General features: G+C 37.9%; 1 protein-coding gene across 3 annotated transcripts in view; it reads left to right on the top strand.

Moving 5' to 3' along the window:
* Nucleotides 1-22,026, top strand: part of patj (PATJ crumbs cell polarity complex component) — a 396,330-nt gene that overhangs the window by 5,962 nt on the left and 368,342 nt on the right. For all 3 annotated transcript variants that reach the window (XM_043699258.1, XM_043699257.1, XM_043699256.1), the window contains exons 2-8: nucleotides 1,736-1,815; nucleotides 4,765-4,934; nucleotides 5,586-5,792; nucleotides 7,328-7,467; nucleotides 15,914-16,112; nucleotides 18,338-18,466; nucleotides 21,061-21,267. In XM_043699258.1, the coding sequence (XP_043555193.1) occupies nucleotides 1,794-1,815; nucleotides 4,765-4,934; nucleotides 5,586-5,792; nucleotides 7,328-7,467; nucleotides 15,914-16,112; nucleotides 18,338-18,466; nucleotides 21,061-21,267 (1,074 nt within the window). In that variant the 5' untranslated portion in view covers nucleotides 1,736-1,793. The remainder of the gene's footprint in view (nucleotides 1-1,735; nucleotides 1,816-4,764; nucleotides 4,935-5,585; nucleotides 5,793-7,327; nucleotides 7,468-15,913; nucleotides 16,113-18,337; nucleotides 18,467-21,060; nucleotides 21,268-22,026) is intronic.

The raw sequence follows: 22,026 nt of genomic DNA, 5'->3' as shown, positions 1-22,026 counted from the left end.
TTGAAGAGAATAAAAGAAATACCTTTGGACAGAGAACTTCACAGGCAGAACAATGAATCAAAGGTTGCTGACAATCCTCTTAATATACTGAAATCTGTACACTGTGAAACAGTTGTCAATCAGCAGAAATCAAGGGTTCCTATTTCTGAGTAGAAAAGTGTGAGTCAATCCTAAACATCTGTTGAATATTTGAAAGCCTTAACCAGCTAAATACTAATGATCAATGTGACTCAACTGAACATGAGGAGGACTTCCAATTTTTCAGAAGAATATTAGCAGAATTTAAGAGCAAATATACAATATTTGAGATTAATCACATTGGTATTTGACAACACTTCATGATTGAGAAATTCGCTGATGCTACTGGCTTCACATTATTTAATTATTTAACTACCTTCCTACCACGGATGAATCATTGAAATCTAATATCCTTGATTGCACAAATGGCAAGAGTTGATGGTAGATTCTTGACTAGCCAATTCTTCTGTTGAGAAGAAGCTGTCTATGATTGTCATTTTATGAGGTTGTATTATCTAAAATCATACAGGTGAGAGTGGAAGGATCACATGCTATTTGGTTTCATTGCAATATTAAACGGATAATTGTTTTTCTCAGAAATGTCAGAGAATACAATGTATTTAAATCTTGTAATTAGGCAGATGTCAATAATGCATTCTCACATTCTTGTGGTGAGTAATATTGCTCACCATATTCCGTTTGAAGAAGTACTTGCTGACCCTGAACCAAAAAGTCAAAACCATTCTCATTAGTCCTATGGTGACTAATCTTGGTGAGTGTATGAGGTGGAGGTGTGTGGTAAGTGTGGATTGAAGGGGAGAGGAGGTAATCACATTCTATTGAACTCTGGGTAACTCAAAGATAAAGATGGCATCTTTCAACTAAGAATCTTATTTGATTTGGTAATCTGATCTTTAAGCCAGGCAAATGAGTAGTGTAGAGATGGAAATGTGTTGCTGGAAAAGCGCAGCAGGTTAGGCAGCATCTAGGGAATAGGAGAATCGACGTTTCGGGCATTAGCCCTTCTTCAGGCTAATGCCCGAAACGTCGATTCTCCTGTTCCCTAGATGCTGCCTGACCTGCTGCGCTTTTCCAGCAACACATTTCCATCTCTGATCTCCAGCATCTGCAGACCTCACTTTCTCCTCAAATGAGTAGTGTACCTAAGGAAATTGTTGGTTGATTAGACAGTCTAACTCATGCATCAAATTCGAAGAGGAGTATCTGTAAATGTGAGGCAGAAATTCTTCCATCACCTCCAGCTCACTCTATATTCCTTTGTCACAATAAGAAGGAAGGTCCTCACTGGATAAGGTATCAACATTCTTGTTTGCTACATGAACTTAGCTGGTGAAACTTCAGGAGCATTTTTGGCTGTGTCAGCTGTAGTTAAGCTTGCTGGATGTGACCTCAAAGAGGGAGTGAGTATTCCATTTTGGATGAAGTAAACTTCGAAGGTCTGTGTAAATTTCTCAGTTGCTGGATTTGGAGATACATTAATATGATGAGGGGCCTGTGACTTTCAGATTAAAAGCTGCTATATGAGAAGTAAATTTGTACCTAATAGTTGATTCCATGCAATCTTTGGTGTCCCTCGGCAAAGCCAAAAATGTCCCACTGTGGTGATCAGAGCAAAAAGATACAGAGTAGCGAAGCAATATGGCTATTGAATTAGATTTGAGTTGAATACCATGTATGTTTTTGTATTTCTTGACAGTAATATTTCTCACTGTTATCGATTTTTGAAAAAAGACTGAAGAAACGAAGATATAATCATGCCAGAAAAGCCTGTAACAGGTATTGTCTTAGTCTACTTGTTTACTACTTAAGCAATAGGATAATAAAAATTTTGTGATTCCTATTTCACCTTGTTCTATCTACTGCGTTGAAAGCTATACCTACAGTTGTATCTATAGCTGAATGATTGCAATTCTTGTACAAGGAAACCCAGATTCCTTTGCACTGCAGCATTCTGCAGACTTTCTCCATTTAAATAACATTCTGGTTCTATATTCTTTCTGCCCAAGAGGATAACTTGATTTTTTTGCCCATTTATTTAACCCATCTGTAGATATCCCTTTGTAGATATTTGGTAACCGTCATCGCGAGTTGACTTTCTACCTATTTGTGTCTCATCAATAAATATGGTTAAAATACAATTAGTCTCTTATCCATGTGACTATATTTTAATTAGTTGAAGTGCGTGCTTCATTTCTTGCAATTTTCCAACTTGAAAGCTATCTATCCCAACACTGTTTCCTAATTTTTTTTAATTCACTCACGGCATGTGGCACCTCTGGCTAGGTGAGCATTTATTGCTGATGTGCTATAAATGCTACTGTATCACCTCCAATATCATGAGCTTTTATTGTATGTGGTCATCGCTATTGCTGTCCCTTATTGAATTCTAAATACACTTGACTTGTTACATTCTCATTGAACTCTAATCAATTTATAACATCAGTTGTAATGCCAAAATTAATTTTGATTATAGTTGGACAGACCTATTCGAAAAGGTTATTAGTCCTGATTTGGTTACAGGACCAACATCCAAATCCAAACATGTTTTCATGAATTTCACATAATTTATTAAGTTTATCATAAATACAAAAGGAATAATACTTAAAAAGCAATGTTTTTGAGTTAATCCATTTTGGGTGCCAGTTCTTGACACTGAGTACAGGTCTCCTGCTCTGATGACTGAAGGACCTTTCTGTCTTCGGTCTTTCTTATGCATCAAACCACTAAGAGCCACCACTTATCAAACTAGCTAACCACTACCCCCATGTATGATCAGAGACATTCTGAAATGTAATTGGAATATTAGTGCATGAACATCACATGATCGATCTCAGATTGGCTAAACCCAAATCCTGCTTGGTTTCTTTAAAAGTAATCAACGTCTTACGGACATCACTTTGTACCGTCTCCTCATTCATTCTTTGATTTCCATTCAGTTTGTAAGCTTATCCATTTTAGAACAGCTTATCTCTATTTACTTACTCACTCCATAGATCTCTACCAATATTATGCAGTGCCAGTGAGGCAATTTATGTGTCTGCCTAGATTGTGTAGTTTCACTTCCTAGTGATTTAATATTATCTCAAATGTCACAACTGATACAACTATAAAGGTCAAATTAAATTCCAAAGTAATATATAAGTAGCCACAGGCCTGTTGCATACTTCATTATGATGATAAACAATTTTAAAAATAACTGTGTCTTTGACAATGTGGTTTTACTTCAAAACACTGTCATATTTGTTTCTCGAAATTTATACTAACTTGAGCTAGAAAAACAATCATAAACCAATAAGCAGTCTTTTTTCTATATGGCTTGTTTCCTTATGGAAACTGATTATAAGAATGTAATTTAGTCCTGCTCTTGCTTAATACAGTCAAAATGATTAATTATTGGAAAACAACTCAATCTTACACATTTTTCAAACATGATTTTACTTTCACAAAACCATGTTCAGTCTGTCTGATTTTATTGTAATTTTCTAAAATGGCCTCACACTATCTCCTTAATAATGGGTTCTAGCACTTTTTTAATGACGTGATAGGTTAACTGACCTTTGGTTTCTTGCCTTCCTTTCTTGAATAGCAATGTTACATTTGCAGTTTTCTACCAAATAAATTGCTATTTAAATGAAGGGACTGAAATTTTAACTTCATGGTTTGTCTTTCATGAGAATATTTCACCATAATTGACTTTTTAAGCTTAACGGTACTTATGAGCATCATTTGAAGCTGGATGGATGAACATTCCCTTGGCATTGTGTCAGACTCAAATTGCTGCATGGAAAGAAGAAATTCATGCGACAGTGACTATTAGAAACTTACAGGTAGCCTGCTTTGAGGTTAGCAGCTTCCAGGAAAATGTAGTCCATTATCTGATCAAGAATTGAATTCAAAGCAACAGATTATTTATTTTTACAAATAAACAGTAATAACCAACACTATTCTGCTTGATCTTGACTAAGAAACATTTAACTCACTTTCTATACATTTTGACCTTGTGGTATAAAACACTTTGGTATTTCAAAACTAGTCTAGCTTCTCTGCTAGTCAGCATAATATTTAAAAACAGAGAACTTTTCTGCTGAGTGGAAGAAAAAGCTGTCCACCTGATCTCAATGCCGAGGGAGAGAGTGATTTTAAAAATAGACCTGCTTACCCAGGTATCACCAAGTTGTGGCAGAGGAAATGTGACAAAAAAGAAGCATGACGATACCCATAGTAAAATGGAAGATGTGATGTTTCAATGATGATAACTGCTCATTACAAAGCCTTTTCAAAGAAATTAATAAAGAGAAATGTGATATAGGAAATCTGCAATACATGGAATATATTCTTCTGGATATCCTGGGATTTTGATCTTTGAACTGGGTACTATGTGTTTCTTCACTCATTTGGATGTTTAGTATGTAACTTATTGTAATTTTGTCTGATTATTCCACTGTGCTGTTACATTCTTAATCTGGAACTCTCAATCAAAAATCTCTCCAAACAGCACTGATTTCTAGAAAAATTGGGTCATAATCTCATCTTCAACTCCTTTCACTTCCAAGCTCTGGCTCCTCCCAATCCCTTTAAGTTTCTCACTTAAAGACATCTACGATATGCCAATAGTACAGATACTTCCTTCATTGCAACAGCATGATTAATCTTCAGTTAATGTGAACAGTATCATGAGAGATTGACTAGAATGTGTTAATTTTTTTCTGAATTTTCAATATACAGTCGATAAACAGCAGATTTTGCAAGCAGTGGCACGCTTGCAGTTACAATTGCGTGAGAAAGGAGATTCCTCCCAAAATGAGAAGTTAAATATTTTACGTGACACAATTACAAGCCCCCTGTTTAATCAAATACTCACCCTTCAGCAGTCAATCAAACAGCTTAAGGAACAGGCAAGTACTTCAACATGTTATTACGATATTTGTTGGTATTGTTCAGTCTTTTGCTTTCTTTGATAAATACATTGCATTTTCAGATTAGTGGTATCTGATATAACTTTTATAATGTTGTACTTGTTAAAAGGGAAGAAAGCAATTTTTTCACAAATATAATTATTTTGTGCAGATAAAGGTTTGCTACTTCTAGTCATACAGCAATTAGTTTGCAAACCGTACACTCCAGACTGGGCAAAAACTTTAGACATCTTTGGAATGGATCTACATCGTCCCATTGTAACTTGAAAAATCTTTCTACAGTGAGTGAATACAGATGGGGGTTGGTTACCTCAATTGGCTAGAAGGCTGGTTTGTGATGCAGAGCAAATGGCATAAGTTCAATTGCCACACCAGCTGAGGTTACCATGAAGGAGTGTCCTCAACCTCTCCCCTGGTCTGATGTGTGGTTATCCTTAAGTTGAACTAGCATCAGATGTTTCTGTGTCGAATGACAGAGCAGCCTTATCATCCTCTGGGACTATGGTGACTTTATTTTATCATTATTTAATGTATTTGCATTCTCCCAAGCAGCCTGCTTATTACTTAGTGCTGTTAGATTTCAAATAAATATTATTGTATAAATGCAACTTGATGTCTGTCTGTCCACAGCTGAATCGCATGTCCACAAATGCATCTCCTAACTTTGACTTTTCCCAAGCGGGACTTTTGGTGTTCAATGCAGATGTTAATAAGCCAACTTTGGCCAAAGATACAAAACTGTTTCCAGATACTTCAATTTATGACCAACCAAAATTCCTACATATACCTGAAAGAACAGAGGATGAGTTTGAAAAAATTATTCAAAGTTTGGCTCAGGTTAGTGTTTTTTTTAACATGTAAAATAATCTGTTATTTCACAATTCTGAAAATACTGGCAACAATATTTATGTAAAATTATTCTGTTATTTTGGCTACAGTCGAACATTAAAATTTCCAAGTAAGAAGCCACTAAGCAGTAATGGGATTTTAGACATGAAATGCATTTATTTTGAAAATGGCATGTTTTTGTTGTCCCATTTTAGAGTAAATAACAGGAAAGAGTGAGTTACACTAATATTAAGTTGATTATTTTGACTTGTTGATCAGTTTGCCTCTTAACAATGCTACTAGGCATAAGAGTTTGTGATTTGAAAGTGTAATCATTGATTTGTCCAGTTTTAGTGTTATTTTTTGAAAGTCTATGTAATATATTAACTGTTATTGTTATCTGGGATATTTTTCTCATATTCTCATCCATTACAATTGTGGTGCTTCTCCTCAGTCAGAATGATTTTTATTTAGTAACATAGAGTCATAGAGATGTACAGCATGGAAACAGACCCTTTAGTCCAACTCATCCATGCCGACTGGATAACCTAATCCAATCTAGTCCCATTTACCAGCACTTGGCCCATATCCCTCTAAACCCTTCCTATTCATATACCCATACAGATGCCTTTTGAATGTTGTTGTTGTACCATCTTCCACCATGTCCTCTGGCAGCTCATTCCATATAGGCACCATCCTCTGCATGAAAAAGTTGCCCCTTAGGTCTCTTTTAAATCTTTCCCCTCTCACCCTAAACCTATGCTCTCTAGTTCTGGACATCCCACCACAGGGAAAAAACCTTGTCTATTTACCCGATCCATGTCCCTCATGATTTTATAAACCTCTAAGGTCACCCCTCAGCCTCCGATGCTCCAGGGAAAATAGCCCCAGCCTATTAGCCTTTCCCTATATTTCAAATCCTCCAAATCTGCCTGAGAGTTTTGAAAAATGAAGACTGATCTTATTGAAACATATGAGATTCTGAGGCACGTAGATGTTGAGAAAATGTTTCCACCAGTGGGGAAATCACAAACCAGGGGACAGAGTTACAGAATAAGGGCACTTTTATTTAAAACTGACATCTGAAGGAATTTTTTCTCAGAACAATGATGCCTGGAATTCTCTACCCCGGAGTGCTGTGGAGGCTAAATCACAAAGTATTTAAAGTTGAGGTAGATCCTTTTTTTTCTTGAAAGGATTGAGGGGTATGGGGAGCTGGCATGAAAGAGTTGAGGCTTAGGCCAGATTAGCGATGATCTTCTGGAATTATGGAGGTGGGCTCGAGGGACTGAATGGCCTACTCTTGCTCCTATTCTATTCTCTGTTCTAATGCAAATAGTGAATCCCTTCAACATCGAGATCACTGATTAAAATAAGCAAGAGGAACACAAGGTTAAAAAAATGTCAAGGAAGGTCAACTCGACTATTAAGGGGAATGTCTAGTCTAGTAAAGGAATATACTTGAGTCTTGGGTATTTATGCACTTTACCTGAAGTTTAACATTGACTTTTTATTATTTAACTTTTCTAAAATATAATTTGCAGGAAAGGCAAGTTGAACATATTGAATTGAACAAACCTGCAATGGGAGGTCTAGGATTCAGTGTGGTTGGTCTGAAGAATGACAGTATGGGTGAACTTGGTATCTTTATACGAGAAATACAAAAGGGTAGCATAGCAGACAGGTAAGACGATGTTTTAATCATATCCCATTGACATCGGTATGTGACAAGTGTAGATTTTCATAAAGAATTCTCATTATTTTGAGAAATCTACTTTAAATCATGTTTAGTCTTTTCACTTTTAAAATTTAAAGCATTTTCTGATGCAGTTTACCTTTTTTCAGATTTTTGGATATATGATGAAACTTTTTCAATTGTGATAGTCATTTCTTTTTGCAAGATTGGGCAAATGTAATTCCCACACAGATACGCAAAGAAAATAAACAGGCAAAACACAAATACTCTGAGTGGAGGGAAAACAATAATCTGAAGAACACAGTTCTATGTCACTAGTCCAAATCAGAAAATTGAATGAATTAGTTTTATAATTTGCTTGATACTTTGATGATGTCTTGATATTACCTACAGAGTGATGGTCAATCTGCAGTTCACTGATTTGCTGGTGGACCTGGGGTCAGTCTTGTTGTCTTTGGGCTTTAGAATCCTTTCAGATTTTAATACTCTTCTGACAAATTGGGAGAGCAATTTCTCAGAGCAGAGAGAGAAAGATTGATGAAGCTAGTTTCTGGTGGTATCCTTGATTTACTCTTTCCCCATTTCACTCTTCTCACAGGATGTGATAAACTGCAGCCTGACCAATCAGAGATAAGTTTCTATGCTGAGCTCTCCTGAATGCATAACAAATGGTGCCACTATATCTGGACTCAATGTCCTCAAAAAGTAGCATTGTTTCATACGGATCAGTTTCATGTGTTTTTTGCAAAGTGCAAACAACTCCGTATATAATCTATCTTCTTTTAAAGTGGTGTCCACTTTATACATTTTCAATATGTCGATCAAAGAATAAAATGATGTATTCCCCTGCTTATGCCTAATTAAGCTGAGCAATTCAAACTGGTGCCACTACAATGCTCAATGACACACATCCCAAGCATTGGAAGCAGCTTGTGATTGACAGAGATAAATGATTCCACAACCACTGGATGAAATCTAAGTGCTATAGTTCTGTCATATCCAGCTGTGAATGTGGTGAATATTTAACAATTACCAGAAGAAGGAGCTTGATAAATATGCCCATTGATTTATTATTGTCACATGTACTGAGATACAGTGAAAACTATTGTTTTGTGTGTTATCCAGGCAAATCATACCATATGTAAGTACATCAGGGTATTAGAATAGAATGCAGAATGTAGTGTTACAGCTACAGAGAAGGTGCAGAGAAAGATTAAGGTCCATTAAGGAGTCTGATAACGACAATGAAGAAGCTGTTTTCAAACTTGCTTTCAAATTTTTGTACCTTCTGACTGTTGGAAGAAGACTAAAGAGAGTATAACCAGGGTGGGAGGGGTCTTTGATTTTATTGATTGTTTTCCTTAGGCAGCAGGAAGTAAAGCTGGAAATTGGTTGCATTATGGACTGGGCTATGTTCACAACTCCTTGTAATTTCTTAGTCTTGGGCAGAGCAGGTGTCATACCAAGACTGAAGCATTCGCAACAATCTTCAGCCAGATGTGCCGACTCGATGATCCATCTTGATTTCTTATGAAGGTCCTCAGCATCAGTGATGTCAATCTTAAGGAGCTTTGATTCACTCTAGAAAATATCAAGAAACAACTGAAAGCACTGGATACTGCAATGGCTTTGAGCCCTGACAAGATTCTGGCGACAGTACTGAAGACTTGTGATGCAGAATTAGTTATAGATGTAACCAATCTTTTCCATTAAAGCCACAACACTGGCCTCTACCTGGCAGTATGGAAAATTGCTCAGGAATATCTTGTCCATAAAAGACAGGACAAATTCTACTCGGCCAATTTATGTTCCATCAGCTCATGCTCAATTGTCAGCAATGTGGTGGACTGGAGAGACCATTAACAGTGCTATCAAGCCATATCTACTCAGCAATGAGCAGCAAGGGGATCTCTCCAGTGGGTGGCGTCAAAGCTAGCACAAGTTTGTTGTGATTGTTGGCGGTAAATAATGTCAGTCCTCAGACATCACTGCAGGAGGACATCACAGTAGTGTCAATGTCGCAGCCTTTACTTGCTTCATCAGTAAGCTGTCTTCTGTCAATATGTCAGAATAGAGATGTTCAAGATGATTGTACAATGCTCAGCACTGTTTGTGACTCCTCAGATACTGAAGCAGTCTGTGTTCATATACAGCAAGACCTGGACAACATCTAGGCTTGGACTGATAAGCGGCAAGTCATATTTGCACCTGACAGTCTCCAAAAAGCAAGAACCTAATCATCGTCTCTCGACATTCAGTGTCATTGCATTCACGGTATCCCCACTATCCTGGGTTGAATATTGACCAGAAACTCAACGACATCAGTAATATAAATGCTATCTGTACAAGAGTAGGTCAGGGGCTAGGAATTCTGTGGTCAGAAACTGTCCTCCCAATTCCTTAAAGCATGTTGACTATTCATAAACTACAAGTCAGGAGTGTGATAAAATACTCTGCACTTGCTGTGAGTGTTTAACTAACACTCAAGAATCTGAGCTCCATTTTGGACCAAGTAGGCAGATTGATTGACACCTCATCCACCATCTTAAATGTTGAAGCTGTCCAACACTAACGCACTGTGGCAGCAGTACGTGCCACCTCCAAAAATAACATTAAATTACTAATTGTTGTCAAACATTTGGGTATTAAATGAGATATATCATAAATTCTGATTCTCTATGACATTTGTCTTGAAAAAGCCAAAGAAATGATAAATTTACTATATTCTGTTGAAATTCATTGCACAAAATGGAATTTCTGGCTTTTTCCTCTTGATATAAATTCATCATGATGCAGCAATTTAGGGCTGCTAATTCATGAAGGCACCTTTTAATGAGCTGATTTATGACCCAGACATGACGTTCTGCCATTGATGTGCAGGAAAGGAATGTGAAGCTGGACAATGGATTATCTGCTAGCAGCTAATGACTTAATCTGAGAAATATATATGAACATTTAAATAGAGCAGATGTTGACCATTCAGCCCTTTGAGCCTACTCCACCATTCAATGAAACTGATCTGTTTGTGCTCCAATTTCTAGGTTCCTATCTACTCTGATAGCTCAAGAGTCCTTTGCCTGACAAAAAAAAACTTCACATCTGTCTTAAAAACAATTCAGTGACCCTGGCTCCACCACCTTCTGAGACAGCGAGTTCTAAGGGCTCACAAGCCTCAGAAAGAAAGCATTTGACCTTATCTCTCTCCTGAAAGGGCAGCCTTTAGTTTTAAAACTGTGATAGACAGAGATAAATGATTCCACAACCACTGGATGAGATCTAAGTGCTATAGTTCTGTCATGTCCAGCTGTGAATGTGGTGAATATTTAACAATTATCAGAAGAAGGAGCTTGATAAATATGCCTATCCGCAATGATGGGAGAGTCCAACACGTGGTTTTTGATTTGATTTATTATTGTCACACCTAATTCTGGACTAATTGACAAGATGGAATAACTTTTCTGCATTAGGATCTTGTATACTTCAATCATCACCCCTTATTCTTCTATACACCAGTGGAAACAATCCTAGCCTTTCGAAACTATCCTCATAAGACAACCCACTCATTTCAGGTGCCAATCCGGTAAACCTCCTCTGAACTGTCTCCAATGCATTTACATTCTTCATGAATAAGGAGACCAAAACTGCATACAGTATTCAAGATGTGATCTCACCAATACCTTGAATGAGCATCACATCATTACTTTGATGTTCAATTCCTCTTACAATAAAGGGTAGCATTCCATTACCCTTCTTGATTACATGCTGTACCTGCAAACTAACTTTTTGTGACTCACCAGACAATCTAAATCCATCTGCACATCCGAATTCTATAGTTTTCCATGAAGTAACACACTCTGCTTTTTATTTGTCCTGCTAAAGTAAACAAGTTCATTCTTGAATAGAGACATTATATTTGCTGCTGTAGTGCAGTTTGATCTGGTGTCCCGAGTGTATTAACTGGGTCTCTGGCATACCAGTCCAGTGACATTATCATTACCGACCATTGATTTCCCCTAAGTCTGGGTCTCTTACAGAGATATTGTTGGAGATTAATTGCAATGATTCATGAACAGTTCCCAGAATTATGGAAGGCTAGTCTTGATGCCACTGTTTTTTTGTTGTCTCAGTTCCGATGTTGATCTCTTCATGGCTGCTTTGGTAGTACATTTGGACAGTTTTGTTGACAAGACGTTTCTTGAGGTGGCACTAATGTTTTGAGGTGAAAAGTTTCAATGCTTGGAAACTTAAAATTAAAAATACATGTTTCAAAATATTAATTTCAAGAGGCAGTATGTAAGCAAATTGAGATTTCTGACATGCTCAGAAGGAGAAAGTTGACCAAAAATAATTGGTTCTTAAAAGCTTTTCCCTGAGACCTTTTCTGGTGTAAGTTTTGAGTCTGTTGTATGATCATTGCAGATTGATTGTAATGATTAGTCAACAACTCTCAGATTCAGTGAATGCCCATCATGATGACACTTGTACGTTTTATTGTCTTACAAATCCTGTGTAGGCAGTTCCATTTGTTATCTTTTATTCAATTCTGACTTTAACTTTCTGTATCTTCTCTCTTTGATGCACTCTTCCTTTCCTCCTCTTTTTTCTGTATATGTTGATTAATTAACCAATTTCATTTCTGTTTTTCTAGTTTTTTTTCTTTTGTTATCCTTTCTTTCATTGTTTAAGGAGACTAGTCATTGGGCATGATTTTCTTGTCATTACAGTATCCCTGTGCAATTATTGCTTCGCTGATGTAGCAATTTGGAGCATTAATAATCTCAAAAAATGAGAATGAAAAGTCCCAATAGTGTCCGTTACCTTAAAATGCAACATTACACTAATTCCTGACTTGGCCTTTGGGTGCCTTAACTAATGTCTTGGAAACTATTAATACACAGTACAAATAGCCCATCATCTATCATTAGAATTCATTCAGAGGCCACAGGGAAGGCTGGTGCATACAGAAGAATATTGTACTGTTGTATTATAGCGATAATTCAGAGTGAGGCATATTATTTATATTGAGTCACACAATTCCTTTATTCCTTGGAGGTACACCATCACACATTATGGAAACAGACCGTCAGCCCAACTCATCTGCGCCGACCAGCCATTCCAATCGGACCTAGTCCCAACTACTAGCATTTTGCCCGTATCTCTCTAAACCCTTCCTAGTCATATGCCCATCCAGATGCCTTTTAACCGTTGTAATTGTACCCACCTCCACCATTTCCTCTGGCAGCTCATTCCAAACCTGCACCACCCTCTGCATGAAAAAATTATCCCTCAGCTCCTTTCTAAATTTTTCTCCTTTCACCTTAAGCCTATGTCCTGTGGTTTTGAACACCCGCATCCTTGGAAAAAGACCTTGACTATTCATACTATCCATGCCCCTCATGGATTTAAAAACCTCTATAAGGTCACCCCTCAGCCTCTGACGCTTCAAGGAAGAAAGCCTCAGCCTATTCAGCCTCTCCCTATAGTTCAAACCCTCCAACCCTAGCAACATCCTTGTCAGTATTTTCTGCACCTTCTCAGGTTTAATAACATATTTCCTATAGAGGGGCAACCAGAATTGCATGCAGTATTCCAGAAGTGGCCTAACCAATGCCCTGTATAGCTGCAACATAACCTTCCAACTCTGATACTCAGCGCGTTGACCAATGAAGACAAGTGTGCCAAACACCTTTATCACCACCATGTCTGCCTGTGACTCCACTTTCAAGTTTCTATAGGTCCGATTGGAATGGCTGGTCGGCGCAGATGAGTTGGGCTGACGGTCTGTTTCCATGATGTATGATGCTGTACCTCCAAGGAATAAAGTGCACCTGCACTCCTTGGTCTCTTTTTTTCGACAACCCTCCCCAGGGCCCTGCCATTAACTGTGGAAGTCATGTCCTGATTTGCCTTACCAAAATACAACATCTCGCATTTGTCTCGCCATCTGTTACTCTGTGGCCCATTGACCCATCTGATCAAGATCCCATTGTACTCTGAGACAATCTCCTTCACTGTCCACAACACAACCAGTTTTGACCTCATCTGCAAACTTATCAACCATACCTCATATTATCATATCCAAATCATTTATATAAATGATTAAGAGCAGTGAAGCCTTGTAGCACACAATCCTTGTTGCACACCATTGATCACAGGCTTCCAGTCTGGAAAACAATCCTGTCCCACCATCCTATGTCTCTTACTTTAAAACCAATTTTGTATCCAATTGACTAGCTCCATTTGGATTCCATGTTTTCGAGTCTTGCTAACCAGACTATCATGCAGAACCATGTTGAATGCCTTGCTGAAATCCATATAGACAACTTTCTGCCTTCATCATTCTTCTTTGTCACTTCTTCAAAAAACTCGATCAAGTTAGTGAGACACAACTTCCCACGCACGAATCCATGTTGCCTCTCCCTAAACAGTCCTTGCCTTTCCAACTGCATGTAAATCCTGTTCCTCAGAGTCCCTTCCAACAAGTTGCCCACCATTGATGTCAGGCTCACCAGTCTATAGTTTTCCTTAGCACCTTTTTAAAATAATGGCACCACATTAGCAAACTCCAGTATTCTGGCCCCTCACCTGTGACTATCGATGATATAATTATCTCAGCAATGGGCCCAACAATCTCTTTCCTAGCTTCTCATAAAGTTTGGGAATACACCAGAACAGGTCCTCGGGATTTATCCATCTTTATGCATATTAAAATGTCCAGCACCTCTTTTGTGATATGTTTGCATCTTTTCAAGGTATCACTATTTATTTCTCCAAGTTCTCTAGCTTCCACATCCTTCTCCACAGTAGATACTGACACGCAATCCTCCTTTGGGATGTCACCCATCTCCTGTGGTTCCACGTGTAGATGACCTTGTTTATCTTTAAGGGACCCTATTCTCTCCCTAGTTACTCTTTTGCCCTTGAAGTATTTGTAGAATTTCTTTGGATTCTCCTTAATCCTATTTGCCAAAGATATCACATGTCCCTTTTTTGCCCTCCTGGTTTCCCTCTTAAGTAAACTCATACTGCCCTGGACTCCTCTAGGGATTCACTTGATACCAGTTGTCTCTACCTGAAATTTACCTCCTTTTACTTGACCAGAGTCTCAGTTTCTCTCATCATCCAGCATTCCATACACCAACCAGCTTTGCTCTTTGCACTTACAGGGACATACTGTCTCTGAATTCTCATTATCTCATTTCAGAAGGCCTCCCACTTTTTAACCCTACCTTTACCTGTGAATAGTCTGTCCCAATCAATGGTTCTTAGCTAATTCCATCAAAGTCGGCCTTACTTCAATTTAGAACTTTAATTTTTAGATCTATCCTTTTCCATAATTGTTTTAAAACGAATAGATTTATGATCACTGGCCCCAAAATGCTCCCCCACAGACTCAAAAATAGTTTTTTCTTATCCAAATATAAAGTACTTTTCTGCATCTATATAATACAGCTTGCATTTATTAACTTTAACTGATGGATAATTTTATTTTCTGAAACAAAATTGCACCTACAAACCCCTTCCTTATTCTGCCGCTTGCCTGCCATAAGGTCTTTTCCTCAGTTTGGGTGATTCACAAGTTCTGATATTTAAATTTCCATTACATTGATGGGAGGAGAGCTTTTGTGGGACATTGTGGTTGCCCTACCTTTGAACCAAGAGGCATGAATTCGTGACCTGCTTTCAGAGGTGTGAATTAGCATCTATGAACATGTTGATTGGAAAATATCTACATGCTGAAAGGTGCTGGCAATGGTTTTTTTTTAGTCTATGATGAAGTGTTCATATCTTTTCCTGGCTTCATCCCTTCCTCTCTCTTTAACATCACTTAAAAATGTAACTCTCCAAGAATTTTGCATTTCTCTAACCTAGGCCACTTCCGCATTCCCCACCTTCTACGTCCCTTTCCCATTTGGCAGAAATGCCTCAGCTGTCTCGATTTGAAGCATAGGAATTCCATCACCAAACCTCTTTTGTCTCTCCATCCTTAATACTATCCATTCACACTAAATATTTGGTCAACATTCCTGATGTCTTCTCATTTGGATCAGTGTTAATTTTTCTATCATTGCATTCCCGTCCAGCACATTTCAAAGATTTTGCTACTTTAAATCTTCTTATAGGAATGCCAAGATGTTGTTCAGTGTTTTTCTCCAAGGAATAATGAATTTCTTTTAAATATATTAAATTTGCTCAAATTTACAAGTGACCATAAATGTCAGTTGAGGCTGAAATTCAGATTTACAACCCCTTGGGTCAGCGCTGCCAGGCAGCCTCATGAAGTTGAAATCTGAAATCCTCCAAATTATAGTCACCATAAAATACATTCCTCGATGAAAATAAAAGACTGAAGTGCTGTTTTTTAATAGCCAGAAATATTCCTGATTTCTGCTCAGATTGCTAAGTTAGATTTTTTTTTGGGTCTTGTCAAAAGGGATGGCAGGTTGCAAGAACAAGACCAGATATTGGCCTTGAATCATATACCGTTGGATGAGAACATTTCCCATCAAGAAGCCATTGCACTGCTTCAGCAGACTCAAGGATCTGTGCATTTAGTGGTTGCCAGAGGATCACTTCAAAGGAGATCTGCCAATTCAGCAGAAATACCGGACTTACACTTTGCTTCACAATCAGTAAGTTCAGCTTTGCATTTTTAAGATAAGGAATTAATCAAATAATCAATATAAAGTATGAATTATTTGGCTTTTAAATTATATTGGATGTCAAGGCCTAACTTTTCTGAAAGTGCTGGTGCTATCAAACGTATTCTGTCCCTGTTATTCATTCCCTACTGATGTTATGGTTCAGTTAGCTCATTTGGCTGCATTGTGATGCAAATTGATGCCACAAGCACAGGTTTAATTCCTGTACTGACTGATGTTACCATGAAGTTCCTACTTTTTCGACCTTGTTCCTTGCCTGAGGTGTGGTGACCCTTAGGTTGAAACACTATGAGTTGTCTCTCTCTCTCTCTGAAGAGAGAGCAGCCCCAGAGTTCTCTGGGATTATGGTAACTTCATTTAGTGATGATTATTTTCAAACTGTAAGTTAGTTTCAATGAAATACATCTTTTAAACTTACTTATGCAGACTGTGGATAAAATTTTGTTACGCCAAAGTACAGTTTTAGTTTTTTAAATGGCATGTTCTGAATAAAGCAATATTCTAATATACAGGAGGTTGTTAGCTCAGTTGGCTGCACTGCTGGTTTACAATGCAGTGTGATGCCCATAGCATGTGTTCAATTCCTGCACTTACTGAGTTTACTATGAAGGATTCTCCTTCTCAACTTCACCCCTCACCTAAAGTTTGGTGATCCTTAGGTTAAAACTGCCACCAATTGTCTCTCTCTAATGACTGATAACTTCAAATCCGTATTCCCTTGATAACCTTTGATACCCTTTCACCTTGCTTAACAATTTCCTGTGCTGCCTTAAAAATGATCAAGGCCTCTTGTTTTGCCACCTTTTCAGACAGATAGTTTGAAGGACTCATAACCCTCTGAGAGAGAAGAAAATGCCTTCTTTCTATTTAAAATGGATGACACAATTTTTAAACATGGACCCAAGTTCTAGATTCTTCTGTGAGAGGAAGCATCATCTCCATATCTACCATGTCAAGACTGCTTAGGAGTTTAGCCAATTCAATCAAATCACCTCTTATTCCTTTCAACTGGAGCAATACAAACCAAGCATGTCCAACCTTTCTCATAAGACCACCCTGTCATTCTGGTTATTACTCTGGAGGCAATTCAGAGTCTTACCAATGTATTTACTAAACATTCTTTCATAAATAATTTGACCAGTGTTGTGCACAACATTACAGGTTCAGTCTTACCAGTGCCCTGTACGACTGAAGCATAACCTCCCTACTTTTGTTTTCAAGCTAAGAATTCTCTTGCAAGGAACTTATCTCCTGTCTCCCCATTGTCTGTCTGCCAACTACAAGGTCCAAGCCATACCTGGATGGAAATGGTATCAAAGCAGTTGGGAATTTTTGCACTATATAGGGCAAAGCAGCCTACTTGATTGGCACCCCATTCACCACCTTCAACATTCACTCCCTCTACCACCAACGAACAGTGGAATGAAGTGTATATCATCTACAAGGTGTACTGCAGTAATTCATGAAGGCTCCTTTAATAGCTCTTTTAAAATCTGTGACTGCTGTGAACTAGAAGAAAAAGTTAAAAAATCACACACTGCCAGGTTATAGTCCAACAGGTTTATTTGGAAGAAGAAGCTTTCGGAGCCCTCGTAGGAGATTCTGCCCCACTAGCTACCTGACAAAGGAGCAGCACTCTGAAAGCTTGGACTATAAGTTGCTGTTGTGAAATTTTTAACTTTGTCCATCTCAGTCCAACACTGACACCTCCACATCATAGAAGAAAAGTGCCAGATACATGGAAACACCGCAATCTGCATCTTGCCTACTGAGCCACACACTATCCTAACTTGTAACTCTCCTGCTGGCTATTCACTGTTATTGGGTCAATGTTATAGACCTACCTTCCTAACAATACGCTGGATGTCCCTACTTCCCAAGGTCTGCAGCGGTTCAACACCACCTTGAGGGCAATTAATAATGAGCAATAAATGCTTGCTGAATTAAGTGATATCCACATTCCATCCACAAAAATATAAATGATGTAGTTTTAATGTAACTGTTTTAATTACAGTTTATATTTATGTACTGTAATAATTAATGTTTCAGCAGTAGAAGCAATAACCTTACCATTAAAAAGTGCTCATGAGTTCTTGCTGAACTTCAATCGCCTGTGAAGGGATTGATTTTGGTTAATAAAAAGTTGCTTTTTTTCTTGCTGTAAAATAAGTATTTCTGTTTTCCATCTATTTCAGATTAATTGGCGGCATGTTGAAGAAATTGAATTGGTCAGTGATGGGTCAGGCTTAGGATTTGGAATTGTAGGAGGAAAGCCAACTGGAGTAATTGTGAAAACAGTCGTACCAGGAGGATTAGCTGATCGGGTAACCTCTTCTTATTTGAGTAATTGCAGAGTGGAGAGCCGACTATCCATGTCTTTAGATTATGCTTAAAAATTATTTTCCACAGAAAGAAAAATACATTTCACAGAATTATGGTAGTGCTGAAGGAGGCCAATTAGCCTGTCAAGCCTGGACTGATTCTCTGAGCATTTTGATTTACAAGCAATCTATTACCTTTTCCTCATAAACCTGGATACTTTCTATTTAAATTATCATATAATGGGCTGTTGAATGCCTCATTTGAACCTCCCACTAACCCACTCCTAGGCAATGCATTTGAATTCCTTCACCACTTGCTGTGTGAACCTTCTTGCCTCGCATTTTTTTTTTGCAAAACGCATTAAACCTGAAACCCCAATTCTTGATCCTTCTCTGAACAGGAACAGTTTCTCCCCATCTAATCTGTCCAGGCCTGTCCTTGTTTTACAAGTGTTCATCACATCTCCTCTAAGACTTTTACTCTCCAAGACTTCACTTCACAACTGAATGTCGCTGGTGTGCTGGTGGTGAAGGGAGTGAATGTGAAAGTGGTGAATGGTGCGTCAATCAAGTAGGATGCTTTACCCTGGATAGTGTGAAGATTCTCAAGTGTTTTGAATCCATATTCATTCAGGTGTGGCTTGAACTTTGTAATTGATAGATGGCCAAAGTGGAGGCATTGGTGTGGCAGCACACTCCTTTTCCTGTTTTTGCCTGGCTTCCATTTTTACCTGAAAGCAGAAGAAAGCTGAAATCCCAATTCATTACGAAAAGAATGAAGCTACCAGATTCCATGGTTTAAGTAAACAAGCTTTTACTGTAGAATAGTCAGATGAACTAAACTTCAAATACTATCACCATGAAGAATAACCATGAATTAGGTATGATGAACAGGCAAGTTGAGATCGATTACAAACTGCAAATGACATATTCATGTGTACAGTGTTCCACAAAATGACACACATGTGCCAAATCTCCTCATCTCAGTCTTGTGGATATGGATTCACCAATTTTATCATCTTATATTGGAAATTGATGCAGCAATTGTGTCTACTTCACTCCTGGATCTAGTCTCTGTCCTTCTTGACTTTTCCAGACTGTTTCATTTCTTGGTTTCCCTTCCTGGTTAGGACTGCTTCAAGACTGACTAACTTTACAGTCACAGCTTCAGCACAACAATTTAAAGGTCATCTTTGGGGATGTGGTAGTGCAGTGTTAACTGTCTTTGGACTAGTAATCCAGAACCCCAGGCCAATGTTTTGGGGATTTGGGTTCAAATCACACCAGGGAAGATGGTGACATTTGATTTCAATATTATCTGGAACAAAGAGCTGGCTTAATGACAACCATGATCACATAGTTATCTACTTCAGCAGTAAGGATGGCTTTTACTGCTATCCTTACCTGGTCTGACTTAGATGTGACTGCAGACCAATTTGATTGATGCTTAACTGTCCTCTGGGCTTTGGAGCTGAGCAATAAATGCTGGGTTAGCCAGTGATGCTCATATCCCCTGAGCAAATTAAATAAAAAATAGTTGTTAAAAACATGAAATTCTGAATATGTTTCTGAGTCTTTGGAGACTCTCAGTCTATCCATTGTTGGCACACAATTGTTGCCGTTGTTTCCAAGTGACCTTCTTCTCAGTAAAGCCATTTAGGTCTTGATCAATTAAACCAGACTTGCTGTCAGGTAGACTTCAGTTAATTGTAAAGATATAGTCACAAACCATAATTTTACAAAGTTCATAATTATGATAAGTTGACATAACAAGTTTTTTTTGAAAATATAATTTTTGTCAGAGGTTTAATTTTATTTTCCTGTTCTTCTTGAATGAACTGTGTTGTGAGGTTTTGTGTGCAGAAGATGGATTCTGAAGTTTTTTCATGCTTCTGTTGATGTTGTTTTATACTTGAGAGGTGTGTATGTGACTGTTTCTTCCTTGCACTGTCCTTTCGCCTGGACAAAATTCTCATCCCAAATGCTTCCACAAGATATGGGCATTAAATCAATATATTCAAACACATGAATTTGCATCTGTATGTCCTATTTATTATCTATTATTTTACATTCAAGGACTCCAGATCCTTCTACTGCAGCGTTCATTAGTCTCTCTTCTGCTTTTCATTTCTCCTCTCAGAAGAGAACATATTCACATTTTGTTCACTTGCAATCTTAACCTAAACACGTCTCTTTGTATTCTCCTCAGAACTTGCGTCTAACTAGCTTTGTATCATCAGCAAATGTGACTACAATATATTCTGTTCCTTCGTTCCTTATTAATGCAGATCATAAGTTATTAAAGCACCAACACTGATTCTTGCAGCACACCATTAGTCACAATTTGCCAACCTGAAAATGAACCATTTACCCAACCTTTTTCCAGTTTGTTAGCCAATCCCATATCTACACTGATATGCTGCCCCAACAGCATGAGCTCTTAACTTGTGTAGTAAGCTTTTCTGTGGCATTTTATTCACTGCCTTTTGGAAGTCAAATACATTGCATTCACTGATTCCTTTTTATCATTTTTCAGTACCTCTAAATTTCCATTCCTGTTCGCCCGAAGCTTAAATAATTTATTCTGTATTCCTTAGGATGGAAGGCTTAGGACAGGCGATCATATTCTCCAGATTGGAGGTATTGATGTCCAGGGAATGGGAAGTGAACAGATTGCCCAGGTATTGAGAAATTGTGGTAATCAAGTCCGAATGGTAGTAGCAAGAGATGCATGTGAAGACCCTTCTTCCAAATCTCCTGCAGTTGTCCCCACTGTGATGTCTTCTCAAGCCCATGCCAATGTTGTAAGTATGATTGAATCACAAAGATTTTATAACATTTCAACTTTAATTTTGGAATTGTATTTCTACTAAAGTGAGAATTGATCATGTTAAAAATATTTTTATCTTCCTTGCTGCTATAAAGAGTGGAGAGGAAGTTTTTTTTATCAAAACACATTCAAATGAGATAAAAGTGATACTTCAAGATTTAGATTATTATTCAAAGTAGAGTTCTATTGGGGAACTATTTTGGTAAAATTGAGGCTTTAGTTAATACTATATTTAAATTGATCAATCTGCAGTGCATAATATCACAGATAATTGTCTGGCCATAAATGACAGTCCTCTGTGATAATGAGTTCCAGAGATTAACCTCCATCTAACTGCAGAAATATCTCCTTATCTCAGTTCTAAAGGGTCATCCCTTCTCTCTAAGACTATGCCCCTGGGTCCTCGTCTCCCCTACTGGTAGGACTATCTTCTCTGTGTCAACTGTATCCAGGCCTCTCAGTATTCTATAAGTTTGAATCAAATCAGCCCCATCCTTCGAAACTCCATTGAGTACAGACCCAGGGTCCTCAACCGCTCCTTAAATGATAAGTTTTTTTCTCCCTTATGCTGCATAATGTTATGTTTCTTGTCATAATTGTGTAATACTTTGTATTTCATATAACTAAATTTCTTGGAGCATGATTTAGAATTAGTGTATTTGCAGTAATCTTTGCCATTGCTCCTGTTTTATGACAGATGTAAACCTTAGACGAGGATGTGCAACCACCAGTC

The sequence above is a fragment of the Chiloscyllium plagiosum genome, chromosome 11 (genome assembly GCF_004010195.1).
Source record: "Chiloscyllium plagiosum isolate BGI_BamShark_2017 chromosome 11, ASM401019v2, whole genome shotgun sequence".
Lineage (NCBI taxonomy): Eukaryota > Metazoa > Chordata > Chondrichthyes > Orectolobiformes > Hemiscylliidae > Chiloscyllium > Chiloscyllium plagiosum.
The sequence above is the reverse complement of the archived record's forward strand: the minus strand, read 5'-3'. Positions and strand labels throughout refer to the sequence as shown.